This window comes from Corella eumyota, chromosome 6, assembly GCF_963082875.1.
Source record: "Corella eumyota chromosome 6, kaCorEumy4.1, whole genome shotgun sequence".
Lineage (NCBI taxonomy): Eukaryota > Metazoa > Chordata > Ascidiacea > Phlebobranchia > Corellidae > Corella > Corella eumyota.
Genome location: NC_137495.1, coordinates 1311303 through 1334342, shown reverse-complemented (window position 1 = coordinate 1334342; position 23040 = coordinate 1311303). Strand labels below are relative to the sequence as shown.

Sequence of the window (23040 nt, the reverse complement as noted above, 5' to 3'; positions counted from 1 at the left end):
TGGTATTAGTTCCTAACCAAGGAAGAATTAAACTTACCGAATTTACGAACATTTATGTCATTTGTTAGTCAATAAGTGAAATACCTAATCACCATACTATTGAAAGGTTTTCTTACTTTTAAAACAATTTCTAAAAACAGAAAATTTAAGATTTAAAACCTTTTTAAAATCAAAACACAACTATTATTGTGACGTCACAAAAAACGACTTGTTTGTATAAGGCGACAACTTGATTATTATTTTGTTTATTTTTCGACAAAACACAACAGAGAAAATAGATCACAAAAAGGTACTAATATTGGTGATTCCCCCAGATTTTTGATGACGTAATGTTAGAATGCACCTTAAGATGGCGCAGTGGAGCGTTATTGCTTTGTGTATTGAGTACGTAAGATGTGAAGGCACAGAAATGAGAATTTCTTTTTTTTATTCGAACACGTCACATACCATGACGTCATTGTGATGTAGGGAAAGCACCTGAATGCTCTGATATTAAAGAACTTGATTTTACGTAGAAAAAATTTTGAAGAAAAATATAAATACGATCTAGAAACACTTTATTATTATGACGTCATAAAAGCAAATTGTTACAAAATACATTCAGCGAATTAATTGAACTACGAAGTCGCCGAAATTTTTTTACAAAATTTATAAATTTTCGACAAAATAAGAAACAAGTGACGTCATGCGTGCAAATACAATTGTGGCGTACCTGCTATTCATTTATGACGACATCAAAGAATTTTCACGTCAATAAACAACAATACGAAAGCAATAATTCTACGTCTAATTGTGACGTCATATGACATCACAACACAACAATCGATGTCATCAAAAATAAACCATTTACTACAACAACACTGACATAAATAGATGACGTCATAACCAGAATAATAACGTCGTATTCCGCGGCAAAATAAGCAATAAATTTAACAAAGCGAAATAGCATGACGAAGCAAAGATCGACATCTTTATCACCCAAATCTAGGTTCGTAATTAGCTTAATTAGTACCCTTGAATGTTATCTGATTGTTAATTGCATATAAATAAATTTAGATCTTCGTCGTTTGGGGGGTTTCCCAAAAACAAACGAAACTCCACAAAGAAAACCCCCCGAAATGATACCGCCCCCACTTCGCCGACTCTAACCTTTGTGAGTGATGAATTCACGGAAAGCGGCGCTGCAGCATCATCTAGCGGTAACAAAAAGAGTCAACGATCTCTGGCCGTAACTCGGGTTAGTTTTGACGAAAGTTCGGGCAAAGAGAGAGAACCCAAAAACGAAAAATAAATGCTGTCTATAAAGTTTAAACAGTTGATTTTTATTTTAATAAGAATAGGTTTACTGTTATATGATCTAAATCATTAAAACATAAACCATACAGAAAAAAATGACATTTTACTAACAAAAAGACATTTTCTAAAAACCCCAGTTTACCCCCCTTTCTTTTCTTGAAAATTTATTCTAGAAAGTTCAATCTTCTGCTAAAAACAGTTTGTTCTAAATTTAACACAGAACAATGTAATATCACTTATGATGAATTTTTTGGTTTAATTCTTTACGTATTTAACAAAAGACAAAAGTTCACTTAACAAAAAATTTAACAAGCTATTGACCATATAAGAATAAATGACATTATGACCGTTTAAACACAAAAGTTGACTAATCCTAAACTTTAATTAACCTTGAAGAAATAAAAGCTTGAAACAAAAAAATGTTTAAAAATATCTGCGATAATTATTACAATAAATTTGTTAAAAAGTCATAAGAATACAAATGATGATACATTAGGTCGTAACTTGTTGTATTATGTCTTGTTAAAAGAAACTACGTCAACACATTTTAAAAATAAATTTATATATTTAAAATATTAACATTGTTTAAAATTGAAAAGATGACTTTTAGCTATAAAGAATATGCTTTTAAACTAGGTTCGACGTCTATATTATTGTTACAAAATCTAACTCTTAATCCATTTTACAAGTGTAATAAAAAATATGTTTTTTTTTCTGGTATTATTTCCTATCCAAGGAGGAATTAAACTTACCGAATTTAAGAACATTTATTTCATTTGTTAGTCAATAAGTAAAATACCTAATCACCATACTATTGCAAGGTTTTCTTACTTTTAAAACAATTTCTAAAAACAGAAAATTTAAAATTTAAAACCTTTTTAAAATCGAAACACAACTATTATTGTGACGTCACAAAAAACGACTTGTTTATATAAGGCGACAACTTGATTATTATTTTGTTCATTTTTCGACAAAACACAACAGAGAAAATAGATCACAAAAAGGTACTAATATTGGTGATTCCCCAGATTTTCGATGACGTAATGTTAGAATGCACCTTAAGATGGCGCAGTGGAGCGTTATCGCTTTGTGTATTGAGTACGTAAGATGTGAAGGCACAGAAATAAAAATTTATTTTTTTTATTCGAATACGTCACATAGCATGACGTCATTGTGATGTAGGAAAAGCACCTGAATGCTCTGATATTAAAGAACTTGATTTTACGTAGAAAAAATTTTGAAGAAAGATATAAATACGATCTGGAAACACTCTCCTATTATGACGTCATAAAAGCAAATAGTTACAAAACACATTCAGCGAATTAATTGAACTACGAAGTCGCCGAAATATTTTTACAAAATTTATAAATTTTCGACAAAATACGAAACAGGTGACGTCATGCGTGCAAATACAATTGTGACGTACCTGCTATTCATTTATGACGACATCGCCCAAATCTAGGTTCGTAATTAGCTTAATTAGTACCCTTAAATGTTATCTGATTGTTAATTGCATATAAACATCTTTAGATCCTCTTCCTTTGGGGGATTTCCCAAAAACAAACAAAACCCCCCGAAATGATACCGCCCCCACTTTGCCGACTCTAACCTTTGTGAGTGATGAGTTCACGGAAAGCGGCGCTGCAGCATCATCTAGCGGTAACAAAAATAGTCAACGATCTCTTGCCGTTACTCGGGTTAGTTTTGACGAAATTTCGGGCGAAAAAAGAGAACCCAAAAACGAGAGAGAAGAAGAAGGGGTGTTCTACTCGGGTGATTACATTCAAGAGGATCAACTATCAGGAAGAAGGTGAAAATTTACGCTGAAATTTTTTTTAACGCTAATTTTGAATACTTCGTTTTTAATTAGAACATCGGGAATACCATCACCGGAAATCGAGGAACCAAGCCCGGAAAAATCAATCAATCTACCCACCAAGCAGTCCATCCATCCCTTCCCCTTCTTCATCGATTTGCTATTTAAATCGTTAGATAAAGTTCTTGCCAAAAAGAAAATAATTATTTTTTGAACCTAAAGCTTTACTTCTTAATTTTTGACAGAAAACAACGAGGAAAACTCCCCGTGTTTGTAGTAACTGGAAGCGATGAAACAGAGGACGAAACGACCGGGTCCGAAATGTCTATCGAATACGACCCTACGCATCTAGCGACCACGCCTCCAAGCATAGTCAAGTCGTCCTTCGTCGAGTTGTCCCCGGGGCGCGGTGGAAAATTTACCCGGGAAAGCGAGCATTCACCCCCGCGAAGGCCACAGTCACAACCAACGTTTAAAGAAATGTCATTATCACCTCCAAAGCAATCAAATAAAAAGAAACCTTCTAGTTTAGTGTAGAAAAAACATTGACCTGAATGGACAAATTTATTATCTCAAGAAAAGGCTTTTTTTACAAATGCATAATCGTAAAACGCAGTCAACAGCTTGTTTTTTCATATGCTGAACCAACAACTGTGAACTATTGCTACTAAGTATTATTAAATTGTGTTAGTTGAATACTGTATAAAGTGCCATATATTTATATTTAGAATCTATAGTTTTATGTAAATATTTATTTGTAAAGAAAATAAAAAAATTTCTAAATAATTATTTTTTAAGTTTGAATAATTCAGGATTTATTTATTAACTGATTTGTAAATAAACCCCCCTAACTGAAAATAACCAATTTTAATGATATACAACATAAGATTAAAAACCTAGATATACAAACGAAATATTTCCTATAAAATTTGACTTACAAAATCACTAATTTCTGTTGAAACAAACAAGTTTAAACGGAGAAGAATAGAAGCAAAGTTCAATAAAAACTGTAAATACAACCATTCTAACTTAAAATTTTCAAACTTATTTAGAAAACAAATTTAAAGGGTTTACCCAAAATGGTAAACTTTATAATAAAAATTAGTGAATGTTACATATATATGTATTTCCACTTAAATTATCGTAGGCAAATATCAGTTGAGAGTTGCAACCTTATTATGACAATTTAAATGCAGACCGTAGGGATTTACAATTTGACAAAACAATTTAAATTTAGCTTGTGGGACGATCAATCAAGTAAAGTCAAGTTTAAAGTTTAAAAAGATTATATATATATATAAAAAAACAACAAAAAGAAGGAATTTAAACCATATTACATTTGTATTTACATTGTTTACCATTTTTTTGTAATTTCGTTTTATATTTAATAAACTGCTGGTAGTATGGTATGTTTTTACAACATTATTGAATTTTAAAACTTGTAAAAAGGTCAGAATATCTTTTTTCTATTCTCTATTGAAATCTATATAATTTTCCTCAGGTTTTGAAATCTCTAAAACATAAAATTTAACAATTAGAAACTAAAATTTCTAAAGTTTAAAACATAAGTTAAAAATATATTATTAAAAAGTACTAAAAAGTCAAATCTTAGTCTATTTTTTTGTTTAAAAATTAAACAACATTAGTTATACTTAAACGAATATACCTTCGTAAACTCTGTTTGGAACGGGATTCAAATATTCACCTTCGTTGGGATTAAACCCAGCACCTCTAGGTGTTAATATTTCTGCAAAACGTAAATTTATAAACATATTAACAAAATGTACTAAAAACCCAAATTTTAAACAATTTTTTTGTCTTAAAATTAAACTAATACCTTCAAAAACTCTGTTTTGATTAACATTTGCATATTGACCTTCGCCGGGATTGAACCCAGTACCTCTGGATGGAAAAGATTGATCATTGTTCTGCTTGATTTGAATTTTGTATCTTAAATAAATAGTTTTTATTTAAAATCTGGTTTAAAGTACTTTATAGTTGGTTTGTTAGTTTACCTTTTGTACAAAAAGACAAGAATTGTGGTAAGAATGATCAAAAAAAATACCCCGACAACAATTCCAACAATTAAACCAACATTGCTTGACTCTGGTGTAAGGCCTAAAAAAGATAAAATAATAAAGCACAATGTATCATAAAAAAATTTACACAGCTCTAACAAACCTTTTTTAGTAAATTGGGTAGCTTGGCTTTGCAGAACAAATATTGATCCATTTTGTAAAGGAGTTGTCACAATACCAAACATGCTAGAAAGTATTACAAAAATATTAAAACCTGTTAAAAACTGATGTTTTTGGGTTATTTTGTAAGTACACACCTGTATGTTTTGCCTGCAATAAGTTTTCTGTTGTTTGCAACAATAACAGAATTCCTTGGATTAGCGATGGATCTTTTACTTGTGTGTTTAGTAATATCACAAGTTGTAATTCTTTCATCTCCCAGTGTGATTGTTTGTTTGTCTTCAACACTGATACATTTAATATATAAATTAGAATCAACATCATGTTATTAGAATGTCAGAGCTCTTAATTTAGTTTACAATATTGTTTTTATTAAATCATATCATTTTGGAAAGAATATTAACTTGTACCTTTTTAATACAAGGGCAAAATAGGCTTGGTTTTGGTTGTTAGTAAAATCTGTTGCTGCTAAAATATCATCCAGAGAAATATTTTCATTCAATTTTGTTGAATTCTCTTCACATTCACATCTTACCACTACCATGTAACAACTATAGAAAAAAAAGTACAATCTTTTTTTTAGGAAGCACAAATCGAACATACTACCTTAAAAATTTAAAGTGTATTAAATACCTAATAAACAAATAAAAAAATTACAAAAACATTTCATACCTAATCAGTCCATTTACTTCATTAACTGCAGAAAATTGAACATTAATTGTGTTTTCATTTAAATTATCAGTTTCCACTACTGGCTGGCTTGGTGCAACTAAAATATATTTTTAATTAATATTTCTATTTTTTGGTTCATCAGAAAGTTAACAAACAATGATTAAACCGACCACTAGGTGCTGATGGGTGTAGTTCACATCTTCCGAGAGCAAAAACAGGGTTTCCAACTCCTAAACAAGTTTGAGGATAAACTGAAATGTTGTGGCGACGATTGGGGAGAGCAGGAAAGGTGAAAGATCGAGCTGTTGATGTCACATTTCGAATAAAACTCTCACTTTTAATTGTTGATGTCACAATTTCAACATTGTTCGAAGTTGTGAAAACTGGTGATTTTGTAACTTTAATCTGTGTAATAATATAACCTATACAAGTTAGAAAAAATAAATTTTGACCCTAGCAAATTTTAAATCTTACCACAAAGTAGTTAGGTTGAGAAGCATCATCAGGCCAAGACCAAGTCACCGAACAAGTTTTATTTATTAAACTAACTTCAGCATTGTCAACTCTTTCTGGTTGAATTTTAGATGTTCTTATTGAATCACTAACAGAAAGACTCTTTGTACATTCATTTGGTGACACTGAAATCTGTAAAAAATAAAACAAAAATAAAACAATAACAAGATGACAGCTAACAGTACAGTCAAATATTTGTGTATATTATTTTAATACTGCAGCCCTGTTTAAAATTGTCTGGTTCAATTTATTATATCATTGAACTGGTATACTAAAATTAGTTAATGTTTAAGCATAACTCAGAGTTAAAGCAGTGGGGATCAAACCTCAATATTATAAGTCTCATTGGTGCTGAGTTGTTGGAACTGGGTCGTAACATTTAGTTTGTTGGGAGTTACATCAGTGAATGTCGAATAAGTTGAGTTTGAAAGTTGAATTCTGTGAACAACATCAACCAAAGTGGGTGAGGGTGACCATTGGACAGTTAAACTTGTGAAAACAAATCCAACACAGTCTGGAGTTGTTAAACTTAATATTGAAGGCTGGTCTGCATCTGTAGATTAAAATAATTGGTTTAAAGTTTTGTACTTTACTTAAGTTAGAATTTTTACCATTTTTCAATAAAATGGTTGCTTTTAGAAAACAGTTGTTTTTTATTTAAAAATATTGGGCATTGTTTACCATTGTGCTTCTATTAATATTAATTAAATTCATGTGCTTAGTTTAAAACAATAAAAAAGTTTTGTCTTTAAAATATAATATGTCTTATTAAATTAGAACAATATATTAAATGTTATTCCTTTTTAATTTACACTGATATTGACAAATATATTGAGCAGTTTCAAAACAGCGAGTAATCCTCCATCTCCATTCTGTTACTCTACTTATAATCACACAAGGATATGAACTTGATGGTAAATCTTGATTCCAATTGGCGTAAGTTAGAACCTGATTATTTGGCCACAATATCTCATTATTTTTCCATCTCAACCCTATCCATGCTAGAACAAAATAATTTTAAACTTTAGTTTCAAAGTAAAACCAATATTATTTCTTAAATAAATACTTTCTAAATAAATACTTCATTAAGATTATTTTAATAAATGAACCTTTTAAAATATTTTTTTAAAAGACTTATTGTAACAATCTAAAAACTCACCTTTATCAATGACCCAAGGTTCTGCCCATTTTTCAAGAAAAGTTTGTATTTCAGAATTTAAAATGGTGGCAAGATTTCCACCATTTTCTGAGCAGGTTGAGGAAGCATCGTCAGCATTTTTTAAATCAAAATTTTTGGAAAACATAAAATAACTTTGTTGAAGAGTCACATACCAAACTAAAAAACAAGTTCAATATTAATTAAGATGAACCTTACTATTTGAAGCATAAATGTGACAGAGTGCCAAATCTATCCCACAATTAGGGTGTTAAGTAAGACTTCTTACATTAAAAACAATAAATAAATACAAAATATAATTTACAAAATCTATTAAACCTTGGTTGATGTTAAAAGTATGGGGTAGACTGCTTGCTACTTCATTGTTCCCAATACAAGAAATATTTCTAGAACCCAAACAACGACCACCACCCACTACAGTTAAGTTACTTGTCACTTCATTTCCAATATTGGAAGTTGTAATCGTAAATAGAGAACCACTTTCCCCTCCTATTTTTTGAGTTTCATTGCCAGTTGAAATTGACCACAAAATTGTTGGTAATGGGAGACCTTTTACTTGGCAAGTTAGTGTAAATGTGTTTGCAAAAACTGGGTCAGTTGGTAAATAAGTTGACTTCACTAAATTAAATTCAAACTCTAATTTATTGAAGATTCTTAAAAGTTTGTTATTATTAATGTGTGATTTTTAAATTTTTTATCCAAAAAAATTAAATACTAACTGATATTAATAAAAGAACTTACAAAGTTGACATTGATCACCAGTAAATAATTCTGGACAATTACAGAAGGGTCTACTACTGCCATTAAGTGTACAAACTCCCCCATTCAAACAAACATCGCAAGATTCTAGAAATAAATTTTATCATAAATTGATAGAAGCTAAATATACAAAGCAAACACACTTTTTTTACAAGGCAACATACTTTTGTTAAAAAAAAAATTTAAAAAAAAAAAAACTTTTGTTAAAAAAAATATTTTTTTGACTTATGTTTACATCTTACAGGATTTAATTGGATATTCAGTTAACTCACTTTCACATCGATTTCCTAAATTGAAAAGTGTACATGAACAGATTGGGATTCCATTAACAACAGAACAAGTTCCACCATTTAAACAAATATCTGAATCACTACAAGATACTAAAAAAAATACATAAAAAAATGTTTATATATAGGGCCTATAAAAAAATTAAAAACAATTTCTAATAAATTTTGCTAGTTTAAAAAAACATTAAAGTAAATTTTTTTTATTTAAGTTAAACAGTTTCTATCTATCTTAAAAATTTGAAAAATTACCTTGACAAATGTAAAACATTTCTTGAAGCCTTCCATTATCCATCCATTTACCCAAACCCTCTCCTAGATTACCAGGAAGCATTGTTATTGGATAAACTTGTAAGTAGGAGGGTGGAGAGTCATTAGGTTCACCTGGAAGCCAGTTATTATAACTGGTTGCTCGATTGTATGGAACACCATTCCAGTAATAAGTATTTGTATTTATATTTGTCTTTCCACCAGTAACCAACATTCCAAAGATTAGCAAATATACTTGTATCAACAAACTGTTTCCATTGCTCTAGAAACTCGTTAATTTTATCTTGACGTTGTTGGGACCGAATTTCAACAAGTTTACCCCCGGTGTCTCTTAAACAAGCTGCTTGAGAATCATCCCAGTTCAGTAAAGTTGTGTTGTAGAACGTGATGTTAGCTCCAGCATCCTGGATAGTGGTAGCTACAAATAAAATCAAGATTCTTAGCTAAAAAATTTTAAATTTTTTGCGACAAAAAAGTGAATTCCACGTGACTTTGTTTTGGTACAACATAGAAATACTGTACTTTAAATAAATATTTATCCTCGATGACTTCAACTTCACTTAACTTTAAAAATCAATTAAAATAACATTACCTTGTGAAACAACTTTGCTTGTTTTGCTAAGAAATAAAATCACCAAGCACAACCCAACTAATTTAAAAACAAACATATTTATTTTCTAAAATGTCGTTGTGTAATTTAATTGCACGTCATGATTAACTAGACAACAAACTCCTTTTTGTAACAAAGTTTTAAACTAAGATTGCAGACTCACTACACGACCAAATTTAAGTTTAAAATTATGAAAAAAGACCCAGAGCCCCCCAGTTTAAAAAACTAAGCCTATTTAACTGAACATACAAAGCGTATATACTTTCTTATTGTTCACATACAAAGCGTATATACTTCCTTATTGTTCACATACAAAGCGTATATACTTTCTTATTATTTGCCTACAATCTAAGGAAGTTTATTCTCCTTTTAATGGCAGTTTGTTTTAAATTTAACACAATACAATGTAATATTACTAATGCTAAATTTATTTTGTTTTATTCTTTGTATACAAAAGTTTATTGTGTAAAAAATGCAACTTAGCAACCAATGTAGTAATGGATGAAATCATAACTGTTTTATACACAAAAGTTGACTAATCCTTACTTTGATTGACCTTAAAGAAATGATAAAGTATGACTCCTTTTGCTTGAATAAAAAACAACAAGAATAAAAAACTTTTAAACAGTATCTGCAATTAGTATCTAAATTAAAAATAGTTATTAAAAGTTTTGACAAGTGTTATGTTTTGTGCATTGAGTACGAAAGATGTTAAAGGCAAAGAAATAAGATTTTTTTTTATTAGAATACGTCACAAAGTCATTGTGTGATGTCATTATTTGATTTGTCATGGCTTGGTCACCTCTTTTGTAACAGAGTGGGTATTTATGTGGGCAGTTTAAAAGGTTAAAAAAGATTTTATATATATATAAAAACAAATACTAAGTAAAAGTTCCAACCACACCTTTTTGTGTTTTTTGTTTTATATTTAATAAACTGCTGGTAGTATGGTATGTTTTTATCAAATGATTGAATTTTCAATCTTGTAAAATGGTCAGAATATACTTTTTCTATTCCCTATTAAAATCTATATAAATTCCATCACGGTTTAAAATCTCTAAAACATAAAATTAAATATTTAAAAATAAAGTTTAAAGCATAAGTTGAAAATATATTAACAAAAAATACTAAAAACTCAAATCTTAGCCTATTTTTTTGTTAAAAAATTAAACAACATTAGCTATATTTAAACGAATACCTTCGTAAACTCTGTTTTGAATGGGATTTAAATATTCACCTTCGTTGGGATTGAACCCAGTATCTCTAGGTGTCAATCTTTCTGCAAAACGTAAATTTATAAACTTTTAAACATGAGTCTAAAGTATATTAACAAAATGTACTAAAAACCCAAATATGAGACATTTAAAAATACCTTCGATAACTCTGTTTTGAATGGGATTTAAATATTCACCTTCGTTGGGATTAAACCCAGTACCTCTGGGTGCCAATCTTTCTGCAAAACGTAAATTTATAAACTTTTAAACATGAGTCTAAAGTATATTAACAAAATGTACTAAAAACCCAAATATGAGACATTTAAAAATACCTTCGAAAACTCTGTTTTGAATGGGATTTAAATATTCACCTTCGCCAGGATTAAACTGAATACCTCTGGGTGTTATTCCTTCTGCAGAAGATTGATCGGTGATCTTCTTATTTTGAGTTTTGTGTCTTAAAAAAATAGTTTTTGTTAAAATCTGAAACACTTACTTGGTAGGTTAGTTTACCTTTTGCACAAAAAGCCAAGAACTATGGAAAGAATGATCACAAAAACCGCCAGAACAACAATTCCAGTAATTAAGACAATTGTTATGAATGCGAAGGCTAAAAAAGACAAAATAATAAAGCAAAATGTATCATATAATGTAGATAAGTTCTTTCAACCAACCTTTTTTAGTAAATTGGGTAGCTTGGCTTTGCAGAACAGATATTGATCCATTTTGTAAAGGAGTTGTCACAATAACAAACATGCTAGAAAGTATTACAAAAATATTAAAATCTATTAAAAACTGATGTTTTTGGGGTATTTTCTACTAATTGACACAAACCTATATGTTTTGCCTGCAATAAGTTTTTTGTTGTTTGCAACAAACACAGAATTCTTTGGATTAGCGATGGATCTTTTACTTGTGTGTTTAGTAATATCACAAGTTGTAATTCTTTCATCTCCCAGTGTGATTGTTTGTTTGTCTTTAACACTGATACATTTAAATATAAATTAGAATCAACATCATGTTATTAGAATGTCAAAGCTCTTAATTTTGTTTACAATATTGTTTTTATTAAATCCTATTACATTTTAACTTGTACCTTTTTAATACAAGAGCAAAATAGGCTTGGTTTTCATTGTTAGTTAAAACTGTTGCTGCTAAAATATCATTCAGAGAAATATTTTCATTTAATTTTGTTGAATTCTCTTCACATTCACATCTTACCACTACCATGTAACAACTATAGAAAACCAAGTACAATCTTTTTTTTAAGAAGCACAAATCGAATATACTACCTTAAAAATTTAAAGTGTGTTAAATACCTAATAAACAAATAAAAAATTGCAAATACATTTCATACCTGATCGGTCCATTTACTTCATTAACTGCAGAAAGTTGAACATTAATTGTGTTTTCATTTAAATCATCAGTTTCCACTACAGGCTGGCTTGGTGCAACTAAAATATATTTTAAATTATCATTTTTTTGGGTTATCATAAAGTTAATAAACAAAGATTAAACTGACCACTAGGTGCTGATGGAGGTAGCTCACATCTTCCAAGAGCAAAAACAGGGTTTCCAACTCCTAAACAAGTTTGAGGATAAACTGAAATGTTGTGGCTTCGATTTGGAAGAGCAAAAAAGGTAAAAGTTCCTGCTGTTGATGTCACATTTTGGATAAAACCTTCACTTCTAATTGTTGATGTCACAATTTCATTGTTGTTCGAAGATGTTGAAACCGGTGATTTTGTAACTTCAATCTGTTAAGTTATATAAGTTATAAGGTAAAAATAAAATTTGACCCCAACAAATTTATATCTCACCACAAAGTAGTTAGGTTGAAGTTGATTATCAGGCCAAGACCAAGTCACTGAACAAATTTCGTTTATTAAACTAAGTTTAAGGTTTTCAACTCTTTCTGGTTGAATTTTAGATGTTCTTATTGAATCACTAACAAAAAGACTCTTTGTGCATTCATCTGGTGACACTAAAATCTATAAAAATAAAACAAAGTAAAACAATAACAAGATGACGGCCAACGATACAGTTGAAGATAGATGCCTATTATTTTAACACTGCAGCCCTGTTTAAAATTGTCTGTTTCAATTTATTATATCATTGACTTGGTATACTTAAATTAGTTAATGTTTAAGCATAACTCAGAGTTAAAGCAGTGGAGATCAAACCTCAATATTATAAGTCTCGTCAGTGCTAAGTTGAAAGAACTGGGTCGAAACATTCAGTTTGTTGGGAGTTACATCAGTGAATGTAGAATAAGTTGAGTTTGAAAGTTGAATTCTGTGAACAACATCCACCAAAGTGGGTGAGGGTGACCATTGGACAGTTAAACTTGTGAAACCAAATCCAACACAGTCTGGAGTTGTCAAACTTAATATCGAGGGTTGATTTTTATCTTACTTAAAGAAAACAAAATGTTTAAAGTTTTATATTAGCGATTTTTTTTTACTTAAAATTTTATAAAATTGATGTCACTGAACACAAAAATGGTTTTAACTTCAATAATTTTACTTTTATACTTTTTAAGTAAGACAAAAAATTAATTTATTTAAAAAAAGAAAAGGGCCCTTTTGTTGTGACATAGAAATTACTAGCTTGTATACATTCACTACACTACTTAGTACTTTCTTTATCACAAGAAAAAATATGGTAACCTGGTTTTTGGTGTTCATTATTTTCAATTTCTTTTAAAAAATTAAATTTAAAAAGTATATACCACAGACATTTTTTAGGGGTTCTAAAGGCATTTTATGATTCATTGTCAACCATACTAACGTGCTATATACATCATTTACAAAATTGCAAAACTATTTAGTATAGCACTTTAACCTCCTACTGTTTATTATAGTTAATAGTTTAATACATTAATAATTTTTTAATTTTTTATCATCACACCTAACTAAAAAAAAAAGTGAGCTAAATAAAACTTACATGGATATTGACAAATATATTGAAAAGTGTTAGAACACGGAATAACCCTCCATCTCCAATCTTTAACTTTACTTATAATCACACAAGGAAATGAACTTGAAGGTAAATCCCGATTCCAATTTATGTAAGTTAGAACCTGATTATTTGGCCACAATATCTCATTGTTTTTCCATCTTAACCCTATCCATGCTAGAACAAAATAATTTCAAACTTTAGTTCCAAAGTAAAACCAATATTCTTTCTTAAGTGAATACTTTCTAAAATAAATATTTCATTAATATTACTTTAATAAATGAACCATTTAAAATACTTTTTAAAACACTACATGTAACAATTTAAATACTCACCTCTATCAGTTACCCAAGGTTTTGCCCATTTTTTAAGAGAAGTCTGTAATTCAGAATTTAAAATGGTGGCAAGATTTCCACCATTTTCTGAGCAGGTTGCAGAAGCATCATCAGCATTTTTTAAATCAAATTTTTTGGAAAACATAAAGTAACTTTGTTGAAGAGTCACATACCAAACTAAAAAACAAGTTCAATTTTATTTAAGTTGTTTTAAACTTGCAACTATAATATTTGTTGCATAAATGTGATAGAGTGATAAAGCCATCCTAAAATTAGTATGTTAAGTAAGCCTTCTTACATTAAAAACAATAAATACAAAATAATTTATAAAGCCTAACCAACCTTGGTTAATGTTAAATGTATGTGGTATACTGCTTGCCATCGTATTGTTGCCAACACAAAAAATAGTTCTAGAACCCAGACAACGACCACCACCCACTACAGTTAAGTTACTTGTTACTTCATCTCCATTTGTTGAAGTTGTAATCTTAAAAAGTGAACCATCTTTTCCTCCTATTTCTTTTATTCCATTTTCAGTTGAAATTGACCATGAAATTGTTGGTAATGGGTCACCTTTTACTTGGCAAGTTAGTGTAAATGTGTTTGCAAAAACTTGATTAGTTGGTGAAAAAGTTGACTTTACTAAAATAAAACTAATTGTTAGTTTGTTAGAGATTGTTTTTTTATTTAGTTTAGATATTTATAAATTGTGCTTTTTTAAAACTAAATAGTAACTGACATTATTAAAAGAACTTACAAAATTGACATTGATCACCAGTAAATAATTCTGGACAATTTCAAAGGGGTTTACTACTGCCATCAAGTGTACAAATTCCCCCATTTAAACAAAAATTCAGTTAACTTACTTTCACACCGATTTCCTAAATTGAAAAGTGTACATAAACAGATTGGGATTCCATCAACAACAGAACAAGTTCCACCATTTAAACAAATACTTGAATCACTACAAGATGCTGAAAAAATATATGAAAAAATGTTTATATATATATATAAAAAAATTAAAAACAATTTGCAATAAAGTTAGATAGAACAGTTTCTATCTATCTTAAAAAGTTGAAAAATTACCTTGACAAATGTAATACATTCTTATTCGCTTTGAATGATCCAGCCATTTACCCAATCCTCCTTGCGAACCTGGTAAGTTTTTTTTGGCAAAAACAAATAAATAGGATAACGGACGCTGATTAGGATCAGGTGGAACCCAGTTATCAAAACTGTCTGCTCTGACATATTTAACATCATTCCAATAAAATGTATTTGTATTTATATTTGCCTTTCCACCAGTCCAATAACCAGTCCAAGGATCAGAAAATATACTTGGGTCAACAAACTGTTTCCATTGCTCTAGAAACTTGTTAATTTTATCTTGACGTTGTTTGGACCAAATCTCAACAAGTTTACCCCCGGTGTCTCTTAAACAAGCTGCTTGAGCATCATCCCAGTTCAGTAAAGTTGTGTTGTAGAACGTGATATTAGCTCCAGCATCCTGGATAGTGGTAGCTACAAAATTTAAAAATCCTTCGCGCTTAAAAAGTGTATTCCACGTGACTTAAATTGGTACAACATAGAAATACTATTATTTAAATTTATCCTCGATGTAATGAGATCGTCTTTAAGATTTTTTAGATTATTTATTTTCTAATTAATTAATTCAAAAAACAATTGACAACAAAATATTTTACAACATGTAAATTTATCCCGCGTTTAAGTTATAATTGGGTTTGGTGACCATGCCATAACATACCTAAAATCTTTACATTAAAATTAATATTTTTGGCATGTTTTAAATCATTAAATTAATTTTGTCATTTTTTTTCTGTCGCATTGATGTAATATTTATTATATATATCATGTTATTCACTGTAATTAATGTGCGAAAAAACCAAAATAAAAAAAATAAAAAAATCTAAATCTAAACAATTCTACTAAAAACGATAAAACGTCAACTTCATTTAACTTTAAAAATCAATAAAAATAACATTACCTTGTGAGACAACTTCGCTTGTTTTGCACAGAAATAAAATCACCAAATACAACCCGATTAATTTAAAAACAAACATATTCATTAATGTAAGTAATTAAAAAACAGCGCTTGTCAAAAAGATTAAAATATAATCACCATGCGAAAATTCCTGCTATGAAAAATATTTCTATATATGAACAAACTAAACTTAATTACATAATTATACAAATCTCCTTTTTTTATCTTGCTAATTTTTTTTTACTTTCTTTTCTTGAAAATTTAATCTAGAAAGTTCAATCTTCTGCTAAAACAGTTTGTTCTAAATTTAACATGGAACAATGTTATATTACTTATGATAAATTTTTTGGTTTAATTCTTTACGTATTTAACGAAGGCAAAAGTTCACTTAGCAAAAAATTTAACAAGCTGTGGACCATATAAGAATAAATGACATTATGACCGTTTAAACACAAAAGTTGACTAATCCCAAACTTTAATTAACCTTGAAGAAATAAAAGCTTGAAACAAAAAAAGTTTAAAAATATCTGCGATAATTATTACAATAAATTTGTTAAAAAGTCATAAGAATACAAATATGATGATACAATTGGTCGTGACTTGTTGGATTATGTCTTGTTAAAAGAAACTACGTCAACACATTTTAAAAATAAATTTATATATTTAAAATATTAACACTGTTTAAAATTGAAAAGATGACTTTTAGCTATAAAGAATCAGTTTTTAAACTAGGTTCGACGTCTTTATTAGTGTTACAAAATCTAACTCTTAATCCTTTTTACAAGTTTAATAAAAAATAGGTTTTTTTGCTGGTATTAGTTCCTATCCAAGGAGGAATTAAACTTACCGAATTTAAGAACATTTATTTCATTTGTTAGTCAATAAGTAAAATACCTAATCACCATACTATTGCAAGGTTTTCTTACTTTTTATTTAAGATTTAAAACCTTTTTAAAATCAAAACACAACTATTATTGTGACGTCACAAAAACGACTTGTTCATATAAGGCGACAACTTGATTATTATTTTGTTCATTTTTCGACAAAACACAACAGAGAAAATAGATCACAAAAAGGTACTAATATTGGTGATTCCCCTAGATTTTTGATGACGTAATGTTAGAATGCACCTTAAGATGGCGCAGTGGAGCGTTATTGCTTTGTGTTTGAGTACGTAAGATGTGAAGGCACAGAAATAAGAATTTCTTTTTTTTTATTCGAATGCGTCACATAGCATGACGTCATTGTGATGTAGGAAAAGCACCTGAATGCTCTGATATTAAAGAACTTGATTTTACGTAGAAAAAATTTTGAAGAAAGATATAAATACGATCTGGAAACACTCTCTTATTATGACATCATAAAAGCAAATTGTTACAAAATACATTCAGCAAATTAATTGAACTACGAAGTCGTCGAATTCAAAAAATTAAAATATAATCACCATGTAAAAATTCCTGCTATAAAAAATATTTCTATATATGAACAGACTAAACTTAATTACATAATTATACAAATCCCTTTTTTATCTTGCTAATTTTTTTTTACTTTTTTTTCTTGAAAATTTATTCTAGAAAGTTCAATCTTCTGCTAAAAACAGTTTGTTCCAAATTTAACACAGTACAATGTAATGTTACTTATGATGAACTTTTTGGTTTAATTCTTTACGTATTCAACAAAAGTTCACTTAGCATAAATTTAATAAACCATGGACCGTATAAGAATAAATGACATTATGACCGTTTAAACACAAAAGTTGACTAATCCCAAACTTTAATTAACCTTGAAGAAATAAAAGCTTGAAACAAAAAAATGTTTAAAAATATCTGCCATACTTATTACAATAAATATGTTAAAAATTCGTAAGAATACAAATACGATAATTCACTTGGTCGTGACTTGTTGTATTATGTCTTGTTGAAAGAAACTACGTCAACACATTTTAAAAATAAATTTATATATTTAAAATATTAACATTGTTTAAAATTGAAAAGATGACTTTTAGCTATAAAGAATATGCTTTTAAACTAGATTCTACGTCTTTATTATTGTTACAAAATCTAACTCTTAATCCATTTTACAAGTTTAATAAAAAAAAGGTTTTTTTGTTGGTATTAATTCCTATCTAAGGAGAAATTAAACTTACCGAATTTAAGAACAATTATGTCATTTGTTAGTCAATAAGTGAAATACCTTATCACCATACTATTGCAAGGTTTTCTTACTTTTTTCTAAAAACAGAAAATTTAAAATTTAAAACCTTTTTAAAATCAAAACACAACTATTATTGTGACGTCACATAAAAAAAGACTTGTTTATATAAGGCGACAACTTGATTATTATTTTGTACATTTTTCGACAAAACACAACAGAGAAAATAGATCACAAAAAGGTACTAATATTGGTGATTCCCCCAGATTTTTGATGACGTAATGTTAGAATGCACCTTAAGATGGCGCAGTGGAGCGTTATTGCTTTGTGTATTGAGTACGTAAGATGTGAAGGCACAGAAATGAGAATTTCTTTTTTTTATTTGAATACGTCACATAGCATGACGTCATTGTGATGTAGGGAAAGCACCTGAATGCTCTGATATTAAAGAACTTGATTTTACGTAGAAAAAATTTTGAAGAAAGGTATAAATGCGATCTGGAAACACTCTCTTATTATGACGTCATAAAAGCAAATTGTTACAAAATACATTCAGCAAATTAATTGAGATACAAAGTCGCCGAAAACTTTTTTTTACAAAATTTATAAATTTTCGACAAAATAAGAAACAGGTGACGTCATGCGTGCAAATACAATTGTGACGTACCTGCTATTCATTTATGACGTCATCAAAGAATTATCACGTCAATAAACAATAATACGAAAGCAATAATTCTACGTCTAATTGTGACGTCATATGACATCACAACACAACAATCGATGTCTTAAAAAATAAACCATTTACTACAACAACACTGACACAAATATAAGACGTCAAAACCAGAAAAATGACGTCATATTCCGCGGGGAAATAAGCAATAAAATAAACCAAGCAAAATAGCATGACGAAGCAAAAAGCCGATAAATAAAAAAATCTTAAATTGGTACAACATAGAAGTACTATTATTTAAATTTATCCTCGATGTAATGAGATCGTCTTTAAGATTTTTTAGATTATTTATTTTCCAATTAATTAATTCAAAAAACAATCGACAACAAAATATTTTACAACATGTAAATTTATCCTGCGTTTAAGTTAGAATTGGGTTTGGTGACCATGCTATAACATACCTAAAATCTTTATATTAAAATTAATATTTTTGGCATGTTTTAAATCATTAAATTGATTTTGTCATTTTTCCCGTCGCATTGATGTAATATTTATTATATATATCTTATTATTCACTGTCATAGATGCGCGAAAAACCAAAATAAAAAAATTAAAAAATCTAAAACGAAACAATTCTACTAAAAACGTTAAAACGTCAACTTTATTTAACTTTTAAAACTAATAAAAAATAAAATTACCTTGTGAGACAACTTCGCTTGTTTTGCACAGAAATAAAATCACCAAATACAACCCGATTAATTTGAAAACAAGCATTTTCATTAATGTAAGTAATTAACTAAATAACGCTTGTCTTTAAAAAATTTAAAATATAATCACGATGTAAAAATTCCTGCAATGAAAAAACTTTCTATATATGAACAAACTAAACTTAATTACATAATTATACAAATCTCTTTTTTTTATCTTGCTAATTTTTTTTACTTTCTTTTCTTGAAAATTTATTCTAGAAAGTTCAATCTTCTGCTAAAAACAGTTTGTTCTAAATTTAACATAGAACAATGTAATGTTACTTATGATGAACTTTTTGGTTTAATTCTTTACGTATTCAACAAAAGTTCACTTAGCATAAATTTAATAAACCATGGACCATATAAGAATAAATGACATTATGACCGTTTAAACACAAAAGTTGACTAATTCTAAACTTTAATTAACCTTGAAGAAATAAAAGCTTGAAACAAAAAAATGTTTAAAAATATCTGCGATAATTATTACAATAAATTTGTTAAAAAGTCGTAAGAATACAAATATGGTAATACATTAGGTCGTAACTTGTTGTATTATGTCTTGTTGAAAGAAACTACGTCAACAAATTTTAAAAATAAATCTATATATTTAAAATATTAAAACACTGTTTAAAATTGAAAAGATGACTTTTAGCTATAAAGAATCAGTTTTTAAACTAGGTTCCACGTCTTTATTATTGTTACAAAATCTAACTCTTAATCCATTTTACAAGTTTAATAAAAAAAATTTTTTGCTGGTATTAGTTCCTATCCAAGGAGGAATTAAACTTACTGAATTTAAGAACATTTATGTCATTTGTTAGTCAATAAGTGAAATACCTAATCACCATACTATTGCAAGGTTTTCTTACTTTTAAAACAATTTCTAAAAACAGAAAATTTAAGATTTAAAACCTTTTTAAAATCAAAACACAACTATCATTGTGACGTCACAAAAAACCACTTGTTTGTATAAGGCGACAACTTGATTATTATTTTGTTCATTTTTCGACAAAACACAACAGAGAAAATAGATCACAAAAAGGTACCTATATTGGTGATTCCCTAAGATTTTTGATGACGTAATGTTAGAATGCACCTTAAGATGGCGCAATGGAGCGTTATTGCTTTGTGTATTAAGTACGTGAAAATGTGAAGGCACAGAAATGAGAATTTCTTTTTTTTTTATTCGAATACGTCACATAGCATGACGTCATAGTGATGTAGGAAAAGCACCTGAATGCTCTGATATTAAAGAACTTGATTTTACGTAAAATTTTGAAGAAAGATATAAATATGAGCTGGAAACACTCTCCTATTATGACGTCATAAAAGCAAATTGTTACAAAATACATTCAGCAAATTAATTGAACTACGAAGTCGCCGAATTTTCGACAAAATAAGAAACAGGTGACGTAATGCGTGCAAATACAATTGTGACGTACCTGCTATTCATTTATGACGTCATCAAAGAATCATCACGTCAATAAACAATAATACGAAAGCAATAATTCTACGTCTAATTGTGACGTCATATGACATCACAACACAACAATCGATGTCATCAAAAATAAACCGTTTACTACAACAACACTTAAATAAATAGATGACGTCATAACCAGAATAATGACGTCATGTTCCGCGGCAAAATAAGCAATAAATTAAACCAAGCGAAATAGCATGACGAAGCAAAAATCGACCTCTTTATCGCCCAAATCTAGGTTCGTAATTACCCGATAGAATGATAGATATAATTACTCGATAAAAGAACCCGATAGAATGTCATTTCTGTACGCACCAAGCACAGATGGAGACAGTATTTGGACCGGTAGATCAGGGTTCGAATCCTCGCCAGGGCAAATGGGGCATGGAAATTCTATTTCTTCGTTCCCGACCGCAAAATCAAAAAGATCAACATCTTTATCGCCCAAATCTAGGTTCGTAATTAGCTTAATTAGTACCCTTGAATGTTATCTGATTGTTAATTGCATATAAATATATTTAGATCCTCGTCGTTTGGGGGGTTTCCAAAAACAAACAAAACTCCACAAAGAAAACCCCCCGAAATGATACCGCCCCCACTTCGCCGACTCTAACCTTTGTGAGTGATGAATTTCCAGAAAGTGGCGCTGCAGCATCATCTAGCGGTAACAAAAAATGTCAACGATCTCTCGCCGTAACCCGGGTTAGTTTTGACGTAAGTTCGGGCGAAGAGAGAGAACCCAAAAACGAAGGGGAAGAAGAAGGGGTGTTCTACTCGAGTGATTACATTCAAGAAGATTAACTATCAGGAAAAAGGTAAAAATTTACGCTGAAATTTTTTTTAACGCTGATCTTGAATACTTTGTTTTTAATTAGAACATCGGGAATACCATCGCCGGAAAACGAGGAACCAAGCCCGGAAAAATCAATCAATCTACCGAGCCCACCAAGCAGTCCATCCCTCCCTTCCCCTTTTCATCACGAGGTAAAATTAAACTTTAATTTGAGTAGTCTATGGGTATAACTTATGCGTCAAATTTTTACGCATTTTTCTAACGATTTGCTATTTAAATCGTTAGATAAAGTTCTTACCAAAAGAAAATAATTATTTTTTTGAACCTAAAGTTTTACTTCATAATTTTTGACAGAGAACAACGGGGAAAACTTCCCGTGTTTGTAGTAACTGGAAGCGATGAAACAGGGGACGAAACGACCGGGTCCGAGATGTCCATCGAATACGACCCTACGCATCTAGCGACCACGCCTCCAAGCATGGTCAAGTCGTCCTTCGTCGAATTGACCCCGGGACGTGGTGGAAAATTTACGCGGGAAAGCGAGCATTCACCCCCGCCAAGGCCACAGTCACAACCAACGTTTAAAGAAATGTCATTATCACCTCCAAAGCAATCAAATAAAAAGAAACGTTCTAGTTTAGTGTAGAAAAAACATTGACCTAAATGGACAAATTTATTATCTCAAGAAAAGGCCTTAATCACAAATGCATAATCGTAAAACGCAGTCGACAACTTGTTTTTTTCATATGCTGAACCAACAACTGTGAATTATTGCTACTAAGTATTATTAAATTGTGTTAGTTGAATACTGTATAAAGTGCCATATATTTATAGTTTAATCTATAGTTTTATGTAAATATTTTTCTGTAAAGAAAATAAAAAAATTTCTAAATAATTATTTTTTAAGTTTGAATAATTCAAGATTTATTTGTTAAATGATTTGTAAATAAACCCCCCTAACTGAAAATAACCAATTTTAATGATATACAACAGAAGATTAAAAACCTAGATATACAAACGAAATATTTCATATAAAATTTAACTTACAAAATCACTAATTTCTGTTGAAACAAACAAGTTTAAACGGAGAGGA

At 29.4% G+C, this 23040-nt stretch overlaps 1 protein-coding gene across 1 annotated transcript; it reads right to left on the bottom strand.

Moving 5' to 3' along the window:
* Window positions 1-4205: 4205 nt before the first annotated feature.
* On the bottom strand, window positions 4206-9667 carry LOC145755158 (uncharacterized). The gene is made up of 18 exons (XM_082571382.1): window positions 9578-9667; window positions 8968-9403; window positions 8704-8811; window positions 8414-8518; window positions 7991-8290; window positions 7655-7831; window positions 7308-7496; window positions 6822-7048; window positions 6457-6627; window positions 6153-6387; window positions 5983-6079; window positions 5721-5861; window positions 5448-5597; window positions 5294-5376; window positions 5128-5230; window positions 4950-5062; window positions 4779-4859; window positions 4206-4625 (listed from the first exon to the last, which is right to left on the bottom strand). The coding sequence occupies exons 2-18, from the start codon at window positions 9197-9199 to the stop codon at window positions 4579-4581; spliced, it is 2559 nt and encodes an 852-aa protein (XP_082427508.1). The 5' UTR covers window positions 9200-9403; window positions 9578-9667; the 3' UTR covers window positions 4206-4578.
* Window positions 9668-23040: the final 13373 nt, after the last annotated feature.

What these genes read in the sequence shown, in the direction of transcription:
- LOC145755158 (XM_082571382.1), bottom strand. Translation starts at nt 9,199, where the DNA reads ATGTTGGTTACTGGTGGAAAGACAAATATAAATACAAATACTTATTAC. An exon ending in TGGTGATCAATGTCAACTTT is followed by an intron (nt 8,291 to 8,413) that starts GTAAGTTCTTTT and finishes AATTTAATTTAG; the next exon opens with TGAAGTCAACTTATTTACCA. An exon ending in TACTTTTAACATCAACCAAG is followed by an intron (nt 7,832 to 7,990) that starts GTTTAATAGATT and finishes CTTGTTTTTTAG; the next exon opens with TTTGGTATGTGACTCTTCAA.